The sequence below is a fragment of the Nyctibius grandis genome, chromosome 2, assembly GCF_013368605.1.
Source record: "Nyctibius grandis isolate bNycGra1 chromosome 2, bNycGra1.pri, whole genome shotgun sequence".
Classification (NCBI taxonomy): domain Eukaryota; kingdom Metazoa; phylum Chordata; class Aves; order Nyctibiiformes; family Nyctibiidae; genus Nyctibius; species Nyctibius grandis.
Window position 1 is genome coordinate 36,040,652 of NC_090659.1, and position 14,204 is coordinate 36,054,855.

General features: G+C 38.3%; 1 protein-coding gene across 2 annotated transcripts in view; it reads right to left on the bottom strand.

Moving 5' to 3' along the window:
• CNKSR2 (connector enhancer of kinase suppressor of Ras 2) overlaps nucleotides 1-14,204 on the bottom strand; it is a 232,024-nt gene that overhangs the window by 138,718 nt on the left and 79,102 nt on the right. For both annotated transcript variants that reach the window (XM_068420507.1, XM_068420498.1), the window contains exon 5: nucleotides 3,389-3,430. In XM_068420507.1, coding sequence (XP_068276608.1) covers nucleotides 3,389-3,430 — 42 coding nt within the window. The remainder of the gene's footprint in view (nucleotides 1-3,388; nucleotides 3,431-14,204) is intronic.

Genomic DNA, 14,204 nt, shown 5'->3' on the forward strand with positions numbered 1-14,204 from the left:
GATTCTAAATATAAACTAGCAAGAGTGTACTAATTTCCAGTGTTGAAGCAAACACCACGCCTATGGCTTATCCTTTCATATTTGCTTCCTTTCAAGAGTCTATACCTGGCAAAATGGGCCCAACAAACTTCACTTTAATAGAAGCTTCTCTTTTTGCATCCAAAATAAGATTTTGTTCACTGTTTAAACTTCATGTATATACAAATGCATTTCACTCAGCTATCCTTTGCTGAGTGCACCCTCAGCAAATTTGCAGATGACACCAAGCTGGGTGGGAGTGTCAATCTGCTGGAGGGTAGGAAGGCCCTACAGAGGGATCTGGACAGGTTAGATAGATGGGCCGAGACCAACGGCATGAGGTTCAACAAGAACAAGTGCCGGGTCTTACACTTCGGCCACAACAACCCCATGCAGCTCTACAGGCTGGGGGAAGAGTGGTTAGAAAGCGGCCCGGTGGAAAGAAACCTGGGGGTGCTGATCGACAGCCGGCTAAACATGAGCCAGCAGTGTGCCCAGGTGGCCAAGAAGGCCAATGGCATCCTGGCCTCTATTAGGAATAGTGTAGCCAGCCGGTCTAGGGAAGTGATCGTCCCTCTCTACTCGGCACTGGTGAGGCCGCATCTTGAGTACTGTGTCCAGTTCTGGGCCCCGCACTTCAAGAAAGATGTTGAGGTGTTGGAGCGAGTCCAGAGGAGGGCGACCAAGCTGGTGAAGGGTCTGGAGGGTCTGACCTACGAGGAACGGCTGAGGGAGCTGGGGTTGTTTAGTCTGGAGAAGAGGAGGCTCAGAGGTGACCTTATTGCAGTCTACAACTACCTGAAGGGAGGTTGTAGTGAAGTGGGAGTTGGCCTCTTCTCCCGGGCAACTAGCGATAGGACAAGAGGACACAGCTGCTTCACCAGGGGAGGTTCAGGTTGGACATTAGGAAGAATTTCTTTACAGAAAGGGTTATTAGACATTGGAATGGGCTGCCCAGGGAGGTGGTGGAGTCACCATCTCTGGATGTGTTTAAGAAAAGACTGGACATGGCACTTAGTGCCATGGTCTAGTTGACAGGGTGGTGTCAGGGCAACGGTTGGACTCGATGATCCCTGAGGTCTCTTCCAACCTGGTTGATTCTGTGATTCTGTGATATTTAGGCCCACTGTATTTTAAAACCTGTTCTTAAGTCAATATTTTCTATTGCCATCTACTTCTGTTGGTATTATTTTCTGGTGATATTTACTTTCTGTTCATATTAATAAATTATTACCATTATTATTATCTAATTATTTAACTGTTACATCACTTACTGAGTAAAAGGTAACCTGGAAAAAACATACTGAGGAATAAAGTGGCAGAAATATGAAGCATTCCTCTGTATTCATGAATACTTCAGAAGCATCAACATTTTAACGAGAAAAAAACAACACATTATTCCTGTGTGGTTCTATGCTTCTTATTCCACAGAAACAAAGTGTTTCTGTGAACAAATTCACAGCAAATGAAACTTTAAGAAATACAGTTGTCTTTAAAATAATTGTTTCAGCACACCTGCAATTCTAAGTCAGAAAATTATAGAAGAGACATTTTTTCCCAGACAAACGTTGCAATTCCATTTAGAAGAAATAAACAAGTTGAAGTAAATAATTTCTTCTTAAAACTTCATCAGTTTTCCATAAGACCTTTTTCCTTTAGATACATTTAAGGTGTTTAACTGAATAACACAGGTTAGTTTACCTAATATTGTGAGTGATAATCAAAAGAGTTCTATATAGCATTTGAAACTTGAATTGCTCAGAGTAAACAAAACTATTTCTTTCTTGAATATAAGCTGAAGCTATGCAGTTCTGTCTCCACAGAATACCATTTCTTAAAGGTATCAGTGATATCTAAAAAGCTAACATCAGAGTAAGTTTATTGACATTAAAACTTGGTAGTGTTAGGTTAATGGTTGTACTCGATGATCTTAAAGGTCCTTTCCAACCAAGACGATTCTGTGATTCTGTGAAAACATACTATCCACGGACAAGGTCATTTAGCAGTCTCTCTACATGAACACCCACACTGCCCTCTCTGAAAGAAAGGGCATTCATTTGCTTTTCAAAACAAATTACTGCCATTAGAATATGAGCACATTAACTATTTTTTGGCCCTACCTAATTAAAGCAAACCAATCAGTGATTTAATTGAGGATCTTGCCTTTGTTGAGGAATGGTGCCTACTCCACCATGCTTTAGAGGAAAGTGTGAAAACTCAATGACAGGTTAACTTTGGAGGTATCCATGTATGCACTTCAATAGCAGCACAGTGGTCTCACATCCCCCATCTGTGCCCACACATCCTCTTGCCCCCCGACTTGGCACAAAGTAGGCTCACTCCAGGGGGAACACGGCAGCATCCCCACAGGAGATGTGTGCTTACAGAGCTCCAACCCCTGAACCACGGCACACAAGTCCAAAATAACACTTTGCGCCACGTGAACAATGGAGATGTTCAACCCAGAACACAGGCTCAACCTGAAGTAAACCAGTTGTCTACCAACAGGTAATGCGGACAAAAATCAACCACTTTGATCCAATGATCTGCTCCTAAGGTGGTAAAATTCTTGGTGTCCTAAAGAATAAGAATACATAACTGTCATTTAATTTATTTTCATTTCTGTAGCTGTAGTTCTTTTTTACTTATGTAAGAAGGATCTCTTAAAATTTTACTTCAATCCTCAGTGGGAACAATACCTTGCAACAAAAATCTCCTTAGGCCAATTGCATGAATTGCTAATTAGTTGTAAGTCATTGCTTTTCACTTTTGTGAGGAACCTTGTTTCCCTGTGGCATGAAGAGACTGTGGTACCTGAAATCACACGGGGTGAGCCCACAGTTTTGCATTCAATTTCCTCTCTAAATCATTCCAGCAAACACAGCTGTCTGTTGGTATCTAATTATTCAAAGGCAGCTGGATGTGATGCTGGCCAGACACCACTTCTGTTACCTCCAGGAGTTTGTACAATTTGCATATGGGAAATGTACTCAGAAAATGGACTTCCAATAGATAGGTCTTTGAATTTAAGAAAAGAGAATTTCCTTTCTGTCTCTAGTATCTGTGTACTTGTCCTCTCCTCCCAACCTTTCCTAGTTCTCCCAGCATTTCTCATTCAAGTTTCTTTCTACGTCTTTACCAAAATATACTACTATTCTATCAGAGAAAGTTCCTGGCTTCTCATATGCCAAGTTCGGCTTCCATAACATTATTACTCATTCACAAGTAGTTTCATACATTCACTCAGTCATACCCAGACTAGTTCATTATCACATTGACACTGCACAGAAAAAGCACAAAACACACAGATCTATAATTCTATGTAGTCTCTACAAATATATTTATTAATAGAAATCCAAACACTACTCACCACATGAAGAATTTTATTCTCTGTTTCATATACTGTGCAATCCTGAAAAAGTAAAGCAGAAAAGGTAGGTTAAATTGATCCAATCATTTACCCTTCCTAGATTTATGCTTAAAAAGAATTAAACTGAATGAAAAGTCTTTAAGATGAAATAAAAGATTTCAGTGTCAAACAGAATGGAAAGATTCATGTAACCGAAGTGTGAAGCCAACACAGAAACGAAATACTGGTAAATGTTTGTATCTATTCACTAGTTCTTGTTGCTTCCTTCCTCGAAACAGATAACGATCTTCCTCCACTTTACATCCTCTTAGCATATACCAGCTAGTCACATGTATGCCAGGCAAGTGGCTTCAACCAGCAGTCCCTGACCATGGACAAAAATGACCCGCTTCTAGTGGTTAACACTGAAAAACAGGTACCAGCCATAGTCTTAAGTAACTAAGAAAGCAAACTAAGCGGAACAATTCCTGCTGAGCTGAGCTGAACTGACATGTTTGCACATCCCACCAAAGAAGAGAAGGAAAACCCTGGGAGAAGGAAGAAGAGAAAAAGGAACCACTAGTTGTTTATAACTCTCCATGCCATGGGAGGGAAGACAAATGCAGAATACAAAATGCACAGGAAACTTGAGTCGGATCATCTTATTACATACAGCCTGCTGGGGACTGCATGCACATTGTTGTCACCTTAGGTAGCATGTGAGGCAGTTTCTACAAGCAAGACAAGCAGATTGAACGCCAGAGGCTGTGAAACTTCTTTTGACAGGCCAAAATCTCAGTGGATATAGAGAAATGGAATTACTAAGGCAGAGAGCACATGAAATACAACCAACATTGGTGAAAGAACCGCTCTTTTCTAAGTTCTTTATGGTAATTAGCGCAAGCTCTGTTTAAAACGGATGCTTTATATCCTACCTAATAACCCATACGAAAAACGTGACTAAGTTTTCATGTTTTAAGTCTCATTTTTAAATCAGTTTATCCTGTTAGAAAAATAACGTTGTTATATGCAACTGTTTTTAAAAAACGAACTTTTAATCCACGAAACTCCATGGAGTACCGTGTCCAGCTCTGGGGCCCCCAACATATGATATGATTCTATGAAACACTTCTAGTGTTACTCAGGCAAGAAAAGCCAATGTGTTCTTAAGCTTTATATAAAGCAACCTATATAGAAGCAGCAGGTTGATCAGGGAGTATTTTCCTAATAACAGCTGTTGGCATTCAGGAAACATTTGTGAGTAAGTACAGCCGGAAAGAAAATCTAACACGTTTAATTACATGCAGACATCAATGAAGTATTTGCAATCTTAGTAGCAAAACACACATTTCATTGTTATATGTGGGAGGGCATGTAACATTTTCAATCTGGATACATCTATGTTCTGCATGGTTTCTTGTGAATTATTTTGCAAAAATAGCGGGAAGGGATTGCAACATCTATATTGAAGAAAAAGGAAGAAGTGCTTTTAAGCAGACATAATTATTTCATTGGTAATATGAAGGTTTTACTATAAGTTTAAACATTCAGCTTAAAGAGGATACTGTTTGAGAAGTCTCACTACTAAATGAAGAAGGATTCTGGGTTCTTAAATGCTGTAAAGATTTATTACAACCAAGAAACCAGTGAATAACAGAGAAACACTACTACATCCTTGAAATGAAACTCTTCCACACAACCATGAAGGAAGCTAAAGAAATATGCTTATTTCTGACAAACCAAGAGTATATACAAAAAATAAAATATTTCTGAATCTACAAAAGGCAGTAAATCAAGTGGAAAACTTCTCAGGCATCTAGTCTATGTACAGGGGCAGGTGGCCTCACCCTTAAATTCTCTCCTCAACACGCAACTCCCTAGAAATCCAGGGACTGGGAAGAATTGCTAATGAGTTCATCACACAGTGGACAGCTGATTGTTGATGCTACATCTTCATGTTCAGGCAAGAGAAAAATTAACAGTTCAGTAAACCATAAAAGACAGAAAAACTGGAGAAGAGCAAACGCAATACTTAGGTAAAAAAAAAAATCCAAAATATACTTTTTCCATACATGAATGACATCCAACAAAACACAATTCAGGCAGGAACTCAGAGAAATGTGCAGGAATGCAAAGATCCATGTCAGCATAAGACCAGAGCAGCTCTGAAGTCTAGAATTCAAAGAAACCTAGAAAAGGTCACCAAGCTGATCCCTGCATCGTAGAAAGCTCGTTTTAACTTCCTGCAGCCATCCCTAGAGACAAGGGCTGAGATTGCTTCTGAATGATCCCAAGAGCAAAACCTATATGTCACTTTCTTTCATAGTGAACAGTTTATTTCCCCTTAGATTTTTTAAGTCACTCCACTGCTTTCTGCTTTATCCTTGAGCAAGTGCTGGGGATAACTGTGCCCATCCTCTTCAAACATCCCTTAGGTAGAATGATAAGCTGAATGCTTATTACTAGGGGCCTTTACCATTTACAATTATTGCTTTTTCATACCCATTTCATTTCAACTAAAAGAGCTTAAAGCACTTGAGAACTATAAAAAGAGTCGCTAACTATGTAATTAGAAATAAATTTGTATTCTTAATAGCATACCACCCACAGCTGGAGAATATCTCTTCCTTCCATACCTAGACTACAAGCCCATATCTTACTCCTGAAAGTTCTTCTTAAATATCTGTTTAACCACAGTATCAAAACATTGCAATTAAGGTAAGAAACAGATCATATGCAAGTTTAACATCAACTTTTTTTCTGCTTTAGAAAAGCAGGAACACACAAAAAAAATGCAACCAAGCTTTACTGCGACACAAGCTAACAATTTGCTGTTCACTTAGTGAAACAATACTGTGATTACCCTTGAACTGAAATACACAGATACAGCAAGGAGGAGATATTTTACTTTTACCTGTTCATTCTCTGAACTTCACACATATATTCACTGACAAACTATAACTAAAGCTAGGCTATATGATCTTCATCTTCAAACAAAACTTCAGCTGAAACAGCACAAGGTTATCTTCTAAATGTGCATTATTTTCTAAAATATTAATAATGCAGATTGCTAATAAAGCAACAAAAGCAGTTCTGTGTTAATTTATATTTCCTGAAAATGTAGTCAGATATTGGCCATTAGCAGTTTCAGAGAGAAAAATGGGACCGTATCATAGGCAAAGCAAGATAAATAAAAGGGGAATATGATGGAATAATTTAATTACTAATATCAGATTTTCATTGTCACTCATTCCAGCTCTGCCTCATGCATCAAAAATGGCAAAAGTGACTTTGTGGAAGCAGCTGGAACTAGGCTAAGATCCTAAAAAAAGGGGGAAACATGAGGTCCAAAACCAGAAGAAAAAAAATGCAGTAAGGGAGGAAGGTAAGAAGAGCAAGAACAAGCCACAACAATCAGGGAGAGGGTTCTTCTGCACTTTCAATCTCAGTATAATTTTATAACCTGTTTTTAAGACTAGCAAGACCTATGCTACACTGCAACTGAGAGGCATCACTTATATTTCTTCCAGAACTTCTGACCTTCATAACCACAATTCTGCATTATTTCTACAAAAATTACAAGTTTTATCTGCAAAGATCCTATCATAATGTCATGAGTAATAATTACTAAAGACACTTAAATTAAGCCCATTGGATTAGACAGCACTGACTAGTGACAATGCTGTAAAACGCACACGTCTCACCCCACCCTACCCCCAGTTATTGCTAGAACAATTCACACATGAGGCAACATACATAAGATACAAATATTTGTGGATTTTATTTTTCAAAAGTAATGTTTATGATGCTTTATTTTTCCATTTTATTTTCTTCTCCCCTCACTATTATTGCCACCTTTTTAAACATTTGTCTTCATATGTCACAGAAGTGGGGAATGGGGTCAGCTAATTACACCAGCACTTTTCTTATTCTTTAGTCCTTTTCTTTGCACTTGAGTTGATTAAATCTCAACTCAAAATGTGCAGTACTGACATCTAGAAGACCTGCCAACTTGTCCTACTGCTCATATATCCCACGGGGAAAAAATGTTCATGCAGTTCTCCAGTACTATAACTATGGGATAATATTCAGCAGAAAACACTTCTATTTTTGCATATATATGATCTGGTTTACAAGTCCAAGTTGGCAACCTGTCAAATTACCTATTGCAATTACCTGTCAAACACTTCTCCTCTCAGGGTACTTGCAGGCTATAATCTTGAAACATACCATCATTATTACTACTACTACTACTACTACTACTACTACTATTATTCATGGTTTTGCCACATATTCTAGGCAGCTGCTACACTGCACTCTTCTTAGCAGTCTTAAGTTCCTGTCAGCTCCATGACTTCAGAACAAAATTATGCTAGCTCAGAAAATAATATATATATATACAAATACTTAAGGGATACAAAAAGGAAGAATTGCAGAAATATGTTTATTAGTTCTTTCAGCAACAAACTAGCAACATTTCAGCATTTCTAGTAATCCTTAGATCAGAGTGCTCAAGAGAGGGCATGGGCTTCTTTCACTGTATTTTCTTGTTCAGCAGAATGCTATAGTTGCTCATGTATATTTAGTCATCCTAATTTATCTTTACCTCCAAGGCAAGGAAATTCCTAGGCAGAACTGATACAGAAGTAGGTTACATGACTGTCAAGAACAAAAATCAGATCTCCTGATCGTCAGGTAACATGTTAGCCTAAAAACGTCCTTTGTGAATTCATATGATAGTAGCATTGCTCAAAAGCAGGCTGTGTGATGCTATAGAGGTAGCCAACTGGAGCAACTTGCGAAGAACAAGAGAGCGTTCGTTCTCCAGGCAGCTTTCAAGCTGCCGCTGGTGGAGCTTCTTCACTGTTTTTTCCATTTGTTTTCCCTCTGCAGTCCACCTGAATTTACATGAAGGCAATTTACATGTGTGTGTTTGTGTATATTGCACTGTTTTTACCAGTATTTTGCTGATAAAATGTAGGCAAGGTTAGGAAGACAATTTTAAAAGCGGTAATGAAATTTCTTAGGAAATGCATCTTTCATGAGCAATCCTGCACATCTTCCACGTCTAGTTTTAAGATGGCAACAGCTATATTTTATATACTGCTTCGAAACAGACGTCTGATAGAATTGCTGTCACTATTATTTTGAAGTCACGCAAAATGTTCTAAACTATGTAACTCCAGTTGTCTATTTGTAACAAAAATAATGAATTACATGATTGCTAAAAGAGGGTTCAGACTCTCATGCATTGCCAAACCTTTGGCATAAAATCTCTCTTGAGCAATGTAGTCATTGGTTGAAATTAAGCCAAGCCATCCTTTAAATTCCTTTGCTTCTCAAATTGATTAAAACTGTAACTGGATCCTTTAATACCAGTCTATGTCAAATGGATGGTCTGTCAGTCTTGCTACTTAGCAACAATAAAAAATAATTAACTTGAGAATGCTCAGGTCATAACTCCCAGTCCCTTCAGCCTCAGCACCACACCATCAAAAATAAGTTGTTCTGGCTTCAAGGAGCCCACTCTGAGCCTGTTCAAGTGTCACTAGCTCTAGGGGATTTATGCCATTGGCTCTAGAAAGGTTCATTTGGTTTGAATTCTGCCCGATTCAGCTATGACAAGAGATCCACAAGACTGAGGTTTGCTGGAGTCATCACTGAAGGTTCTCACAAAAGTTCTCAACAACAATGATGAGAAAGTCGAAAGCTTTGCCAACATATGAAGAAGGCAAAAGTTTTATAGGTTTCATAGTACCTTCATTTATTATTACCCTTCATCACTTTTCTTGGATCAAGACAGTGGTACATAATTTCCAAACAGGTACAAGAGTAAGATAGGTTGAGTTAATTTAGCCTTTTACTACTTAGAAAATGCATGGAAAATATATCTAATACAGGTGATGGCAGGATTAAACAATGACAGCTTTGAAACAATAAACTTGATCGATATAATATAGGCTATGGCAAAATGCTGTGTTCTGTAGAGCATGATTATTAGAAAACTGAAGGGTATTAGGGAACTCTGCTCAGACTGTTATTTACAGGTATGTCTGGGTAACTACTGGAATAATAAAACACAGATTGGCAGATACACAGATCTGTTCAACCCCCTTCCCTCCAGCCTCCCTCCACAAAAACAAGAAACAAAAAACTCTTAAATACCCCCAAAGCTACAGAAGCCGGCAAGCAGGTAACGTTCTGCTCTGGCAACAGGCAAAGAATTAAGAGGATGACACAGGCAGAGGTTTCCCAAGGTGCTTTACCACATCTTTGATTTTAAGAGGTCTAGCAGGACTTTGGATACAAAAGGTGCAGGCCTTGGGGACACTGACAATTACAAATGTTTGGAACAGAGAGGGGAAGAGGAAATACCTTTCTCCTGTCTCACTACCCAAAATGCAACAGCAAGCTCCTCTTAATCTATGCAACAACCCAGCACTTGCATAGGTAATCCTTGGCTGCTGACATACAAAACGAATTTTCAAAATTACACAGCCATTGTTAAAAGCCTATACTGTATTTCTAAGTGAATGTCCCAAAATATGTGCTTTCCCTGACTTTCTTCCCACTGAGCTGCTCCAAAAGAGTCTCCCGTCATGGCTGTTCCTCCTCCTTCCTACTGCCACAGTCCCTTGGAGCTCTATCCTCAACTCTCCCCTTTTCTGCAACCTCTTCCCTATTGCTCAGCAGCCTCCTAAAATCATGCTGCTTTAATTATCATCTCTGTGCAGATGAGTCACAGATCTCTCGTCCCTTCTGTTCACATTCACAGTTCAGAATCTCCTTCTGGATATTTGCCACCAGCCCTAATGCAGTATGCTGAAAAGCTGAAATCACGTTTCTTCCCAAACCCTCTCTGCTCCCTCCTCCTTTCCCTATCTGTCAACAACTCCACCACCTTATGTCCCACAAGCTCACAACCTGGGTGCCGTTTTCAACTCCTCTTCTCTTCCCACACAAATCCTGTCTATTTTCTTCCCACTGCTGTTCAGAAATACTTGCTTGCTTTTCCACTTATGCTACAATTATTCAATCCCTGCAGTTTCTTGCCACTGGGTCTACGGCATCCTCACTCCATTATTATTCCCTGCCCCTTCACACTGAAGCCAGAGCTCATCTGTATCTGCAGCAACCCACTCTGTCCTCTCCCATCGGAAACATACGTAAGAACCGACGGAGATGGGAGAAAACAGAATGGTTAGCACACACCATTTAAGATACTAAGGGAAGAGGGAAAAAATCTCTATTGTGAAAAATATAATGCAAGCTATTAAATAAATGCCACATAAAAGGACATTTCCTTTGCAACCTACACAAATGCTACTGAAAGTCTAGAGCCTTTCCCTGAATACTTAATGAACCTGCAGTTCTCATAAGTTCATAACCCTTCTGTACAAACTAATAGCAATTACCCAGCTTACTGAGTACAAAGAATTGCCTTAGTTTTATTTAAACAATCTGCGTGGAGTGGCACCTATCGCCATAGTAACAGAACACATCACGTAAAAATTTAACACAACTTACATAAATCACCCACAGATCAAGCAACTACTGGGAAAAATTGCTCACTGGATTAAGAGAGATGCAATGTGTACACTAAGTTCTTCTTTCTTTCTGAAGTCATTTTCCACTTCAAATTATTTCTACCCTCTCTTCTGTAAAAGACACCATCTTGCTTTCATTTGGGATCTGGTCACATATTTGTTCTTAATCTGCATACAGAGAGTAACACTTCTTCCTCCTATGCTATTTCTAAAATGAGCTGGTATACCATTAGGTCAGAAACCATAGCAAGTATTTTAGCACCAACTAAAATCACATTGATACTTGCTCATATATCCTGCTAGAATCTAAGCACTCACGTGGTCTAAATTGAATTTCATCTCTTAGGGTGATTTCTCTACACAGGTAAACCTTGCTCTCAGCAGGTAAAAATAAAAGTCATTGAAACTACCAACAGATGAGAGGTTGGAAATGAGGCAAAAACGTTCCATACAAAGGAGAAAAAGTCAAAGCTCCCTTTTTCCACACCTCTAATTCAGAAAAATAAGTGTCATGCATTCAAAACTAAATCTTTTATTACTGACATGCAAAATAGAGTTTGTAGCACGATGTGTTGTGCAGTTCTTAGGTTTTCAATGTCACTTCCAAGACCACTTAGAGGTAAACAACCTTTTAATTTTTCACTACTTTTTTTCCTCTAGTACTGTCATGAAAAAGAATTCTGGTTTATAAAACACAATTGCAGCAAAGTATTTCATGCTTCATATAGGGCCTAGGTGGTTATTCTGCCAACAGAGGAATTAAAATTAATCGAACTTGAGAAAAAGTAATGATATGTAGGTAGATGGCTTTTCAGACTCAGACATGACTTAAATGTTTCGTATTGGAACATCTGAAATTCTTGATGTATTTTTAATGGATTTAAGCAAAGAAACACACACATACCTCACATTACATTCCTGAAATAAAGATTGACCCTACATTTTTTCATGCTCAAGGCTTCTATTAGCTACCTAGTACCACAGTTTCTGTAATTCTATACTGAAGTGAAATCTTGCTTTGCTGCATCTAGTTACAGAGACTGTACTGCCTCTGGGAAGGGAAAACAGTTTCCAAATTAAAAGAAATGCAGAGTCTCAGTCTTCACTTCTACTGATATGACCAATATAATCTTAATCCATCATCATTACTGATTAAATTTAGCATTTATAAAGAATTACACAGGAAGCATGGCATATTCTCTGTCTGCCTCTATTCAAATGGAAACTGAGAGTTAGGACAAGAGGAAGCAGCCTCAGGTTGCACCAGGGGAGGTTTAGATTGGATATCAGGAAAAATTTCTTCACCAAAAGCATTGTCAAGCATTGGAACAGGCTGCCCAGGGAAGTGGTGGAGTCACCATCCCTGGACATATTTAAAAGACGAGTAGATGTCGCACTTAGGGACATGGTTTAGTGGTGGACTTGGCAGTGCTAGGCTAACGGTTGGACTTGATGATCTTAAAGGTCTTTTCCAACCAAAATGATTCTATGATTCTATGCCACTCAAAACACACTGACACAATGCCCACAACAAGCAGTCTAAGAAAAAAAGATTTTATTTAAAGGAAACAGATGAGATACTAAAACACATTTTTCCCCTCTGTCTACACTTTATCTCAGTTTCCACCAACTTTCTGCTACTTTCTGCAAGTGTTTCCATGAGTGCATGAATTAACCCAACAGTCCCTGACTCTTTCACCATCACCTTGACCCACTCATGCTCCTTTTCTTGAAAAAATTTAACAGCTGTATTGGTTTACCAGCATATGCCCCATCAAAAAGACTGCTCTTTTTTCAATAAAGTATTCTGCTTTGTGTTTCATTTTTCCCCTATCACTCATTAATCTGGAAGAAAAACAACCAACCAAAAAAACCCAACAAACAAGGCAACACAAACCTATTTTCGCTTTCTAGATTGTATTCAGCAATCTTTCAGGGTTTTTTGGGGGTTTTTTCTTCTTCCATCCATGAGGAAAAGAAAATACTTTCTCTAAGAATGGAAAAGAAAACACAGCTAACAAATTCACAGGACTTTACAGGGTGGGTTTTTATTAAAGCATGCAGTGGCTTCATAAGCTACTTTGAAAATGTCACATCACAAACTACACAAGTTTAGAAAAAAAAAAAAAATCTTTACAGCATATATTTCAATGACAACTAATGAGGCATCAAATTATTTCTAGTACTGGTTCATATCCCTACAGACTATTATTGATGTTTTAACCTTTGAGCTATTCCGTGCCGAATCCCATTTCAAAATGGACTCCAAAACTTAAATTAAAAGACAATATATCTAGAAGTAAGCCATTTCAAGGAGAAAAAAGTATAATAAAATAGCAGAAATAAACTATCAGAATCAGAAAAAGGCATCAATGTTAAGCACCTGAGGCACTTTGTACATTACATTAAATTACATCTGAAATTTTCCATAAAAGTGTGTTATAGAGATATAAGCTACTCTTTATGAAAAAAGAGAAAAGCATTACAAAAGAGCATAAATTGAAACTACTTTGATATAGCTTCTTGTAAACAAAAAACAGTTTCATATTTCCAGCAATCCTTTACATTTCATTTTACATTATACATTGTCTTCTAAATTTGAAGAAAACAACTGCACAGGATAAGAGTTATCCTGAAACACCACTTCTTCTGAGCACTGCTTCGAACCTTATGCAACAGAAAATCTTGCATAAGAGCAGCACTTGAAGGATACAAGGCGAGTCTAAATTTCTGTCAGTGTTACTTGCAAGCAATGAGTTATAGCACTCTCACATGAATACCATTTGGATTCCATGTACTGTAGGCAGATATTGCCTGGATATTCTTTTCAAGGGGGGCTTTTTTTGTTCTGTTTTTAACTTTTGACCACATCTATTTAGCTACCCAGTTGTACACTTACCCCCCTACTTGTACACTTCCCAGAAATGGGGCATTTTGTATAAACAGTGCACTATGCATATATGTATTTTAAATTCCAAGAATGTGGCCTCCTCACCATGAAGTATTTTTGTTTAAAAAAAGGAGGGATGGAGAGGATTATTACCACAGTAGGTTGATAAAGATTTTTCTGCAAGCATTTGATAACAAAGTTGGGGTGGAAGGAATAATGTTGAAAATTTAAATCAAAAACTTTAAGATTTAAAACATAACTGTTTCCATCAAACACCTGTCGCTTTGGAAGCACAAAGCAGCTTTAATGAGGAACCAATCAAACATTCACACCACTAAACTATTAAAGCCAGTTTATTAGCTAAAGATTCCTGAGGTAATTAGCTACTTGGTATGACCTA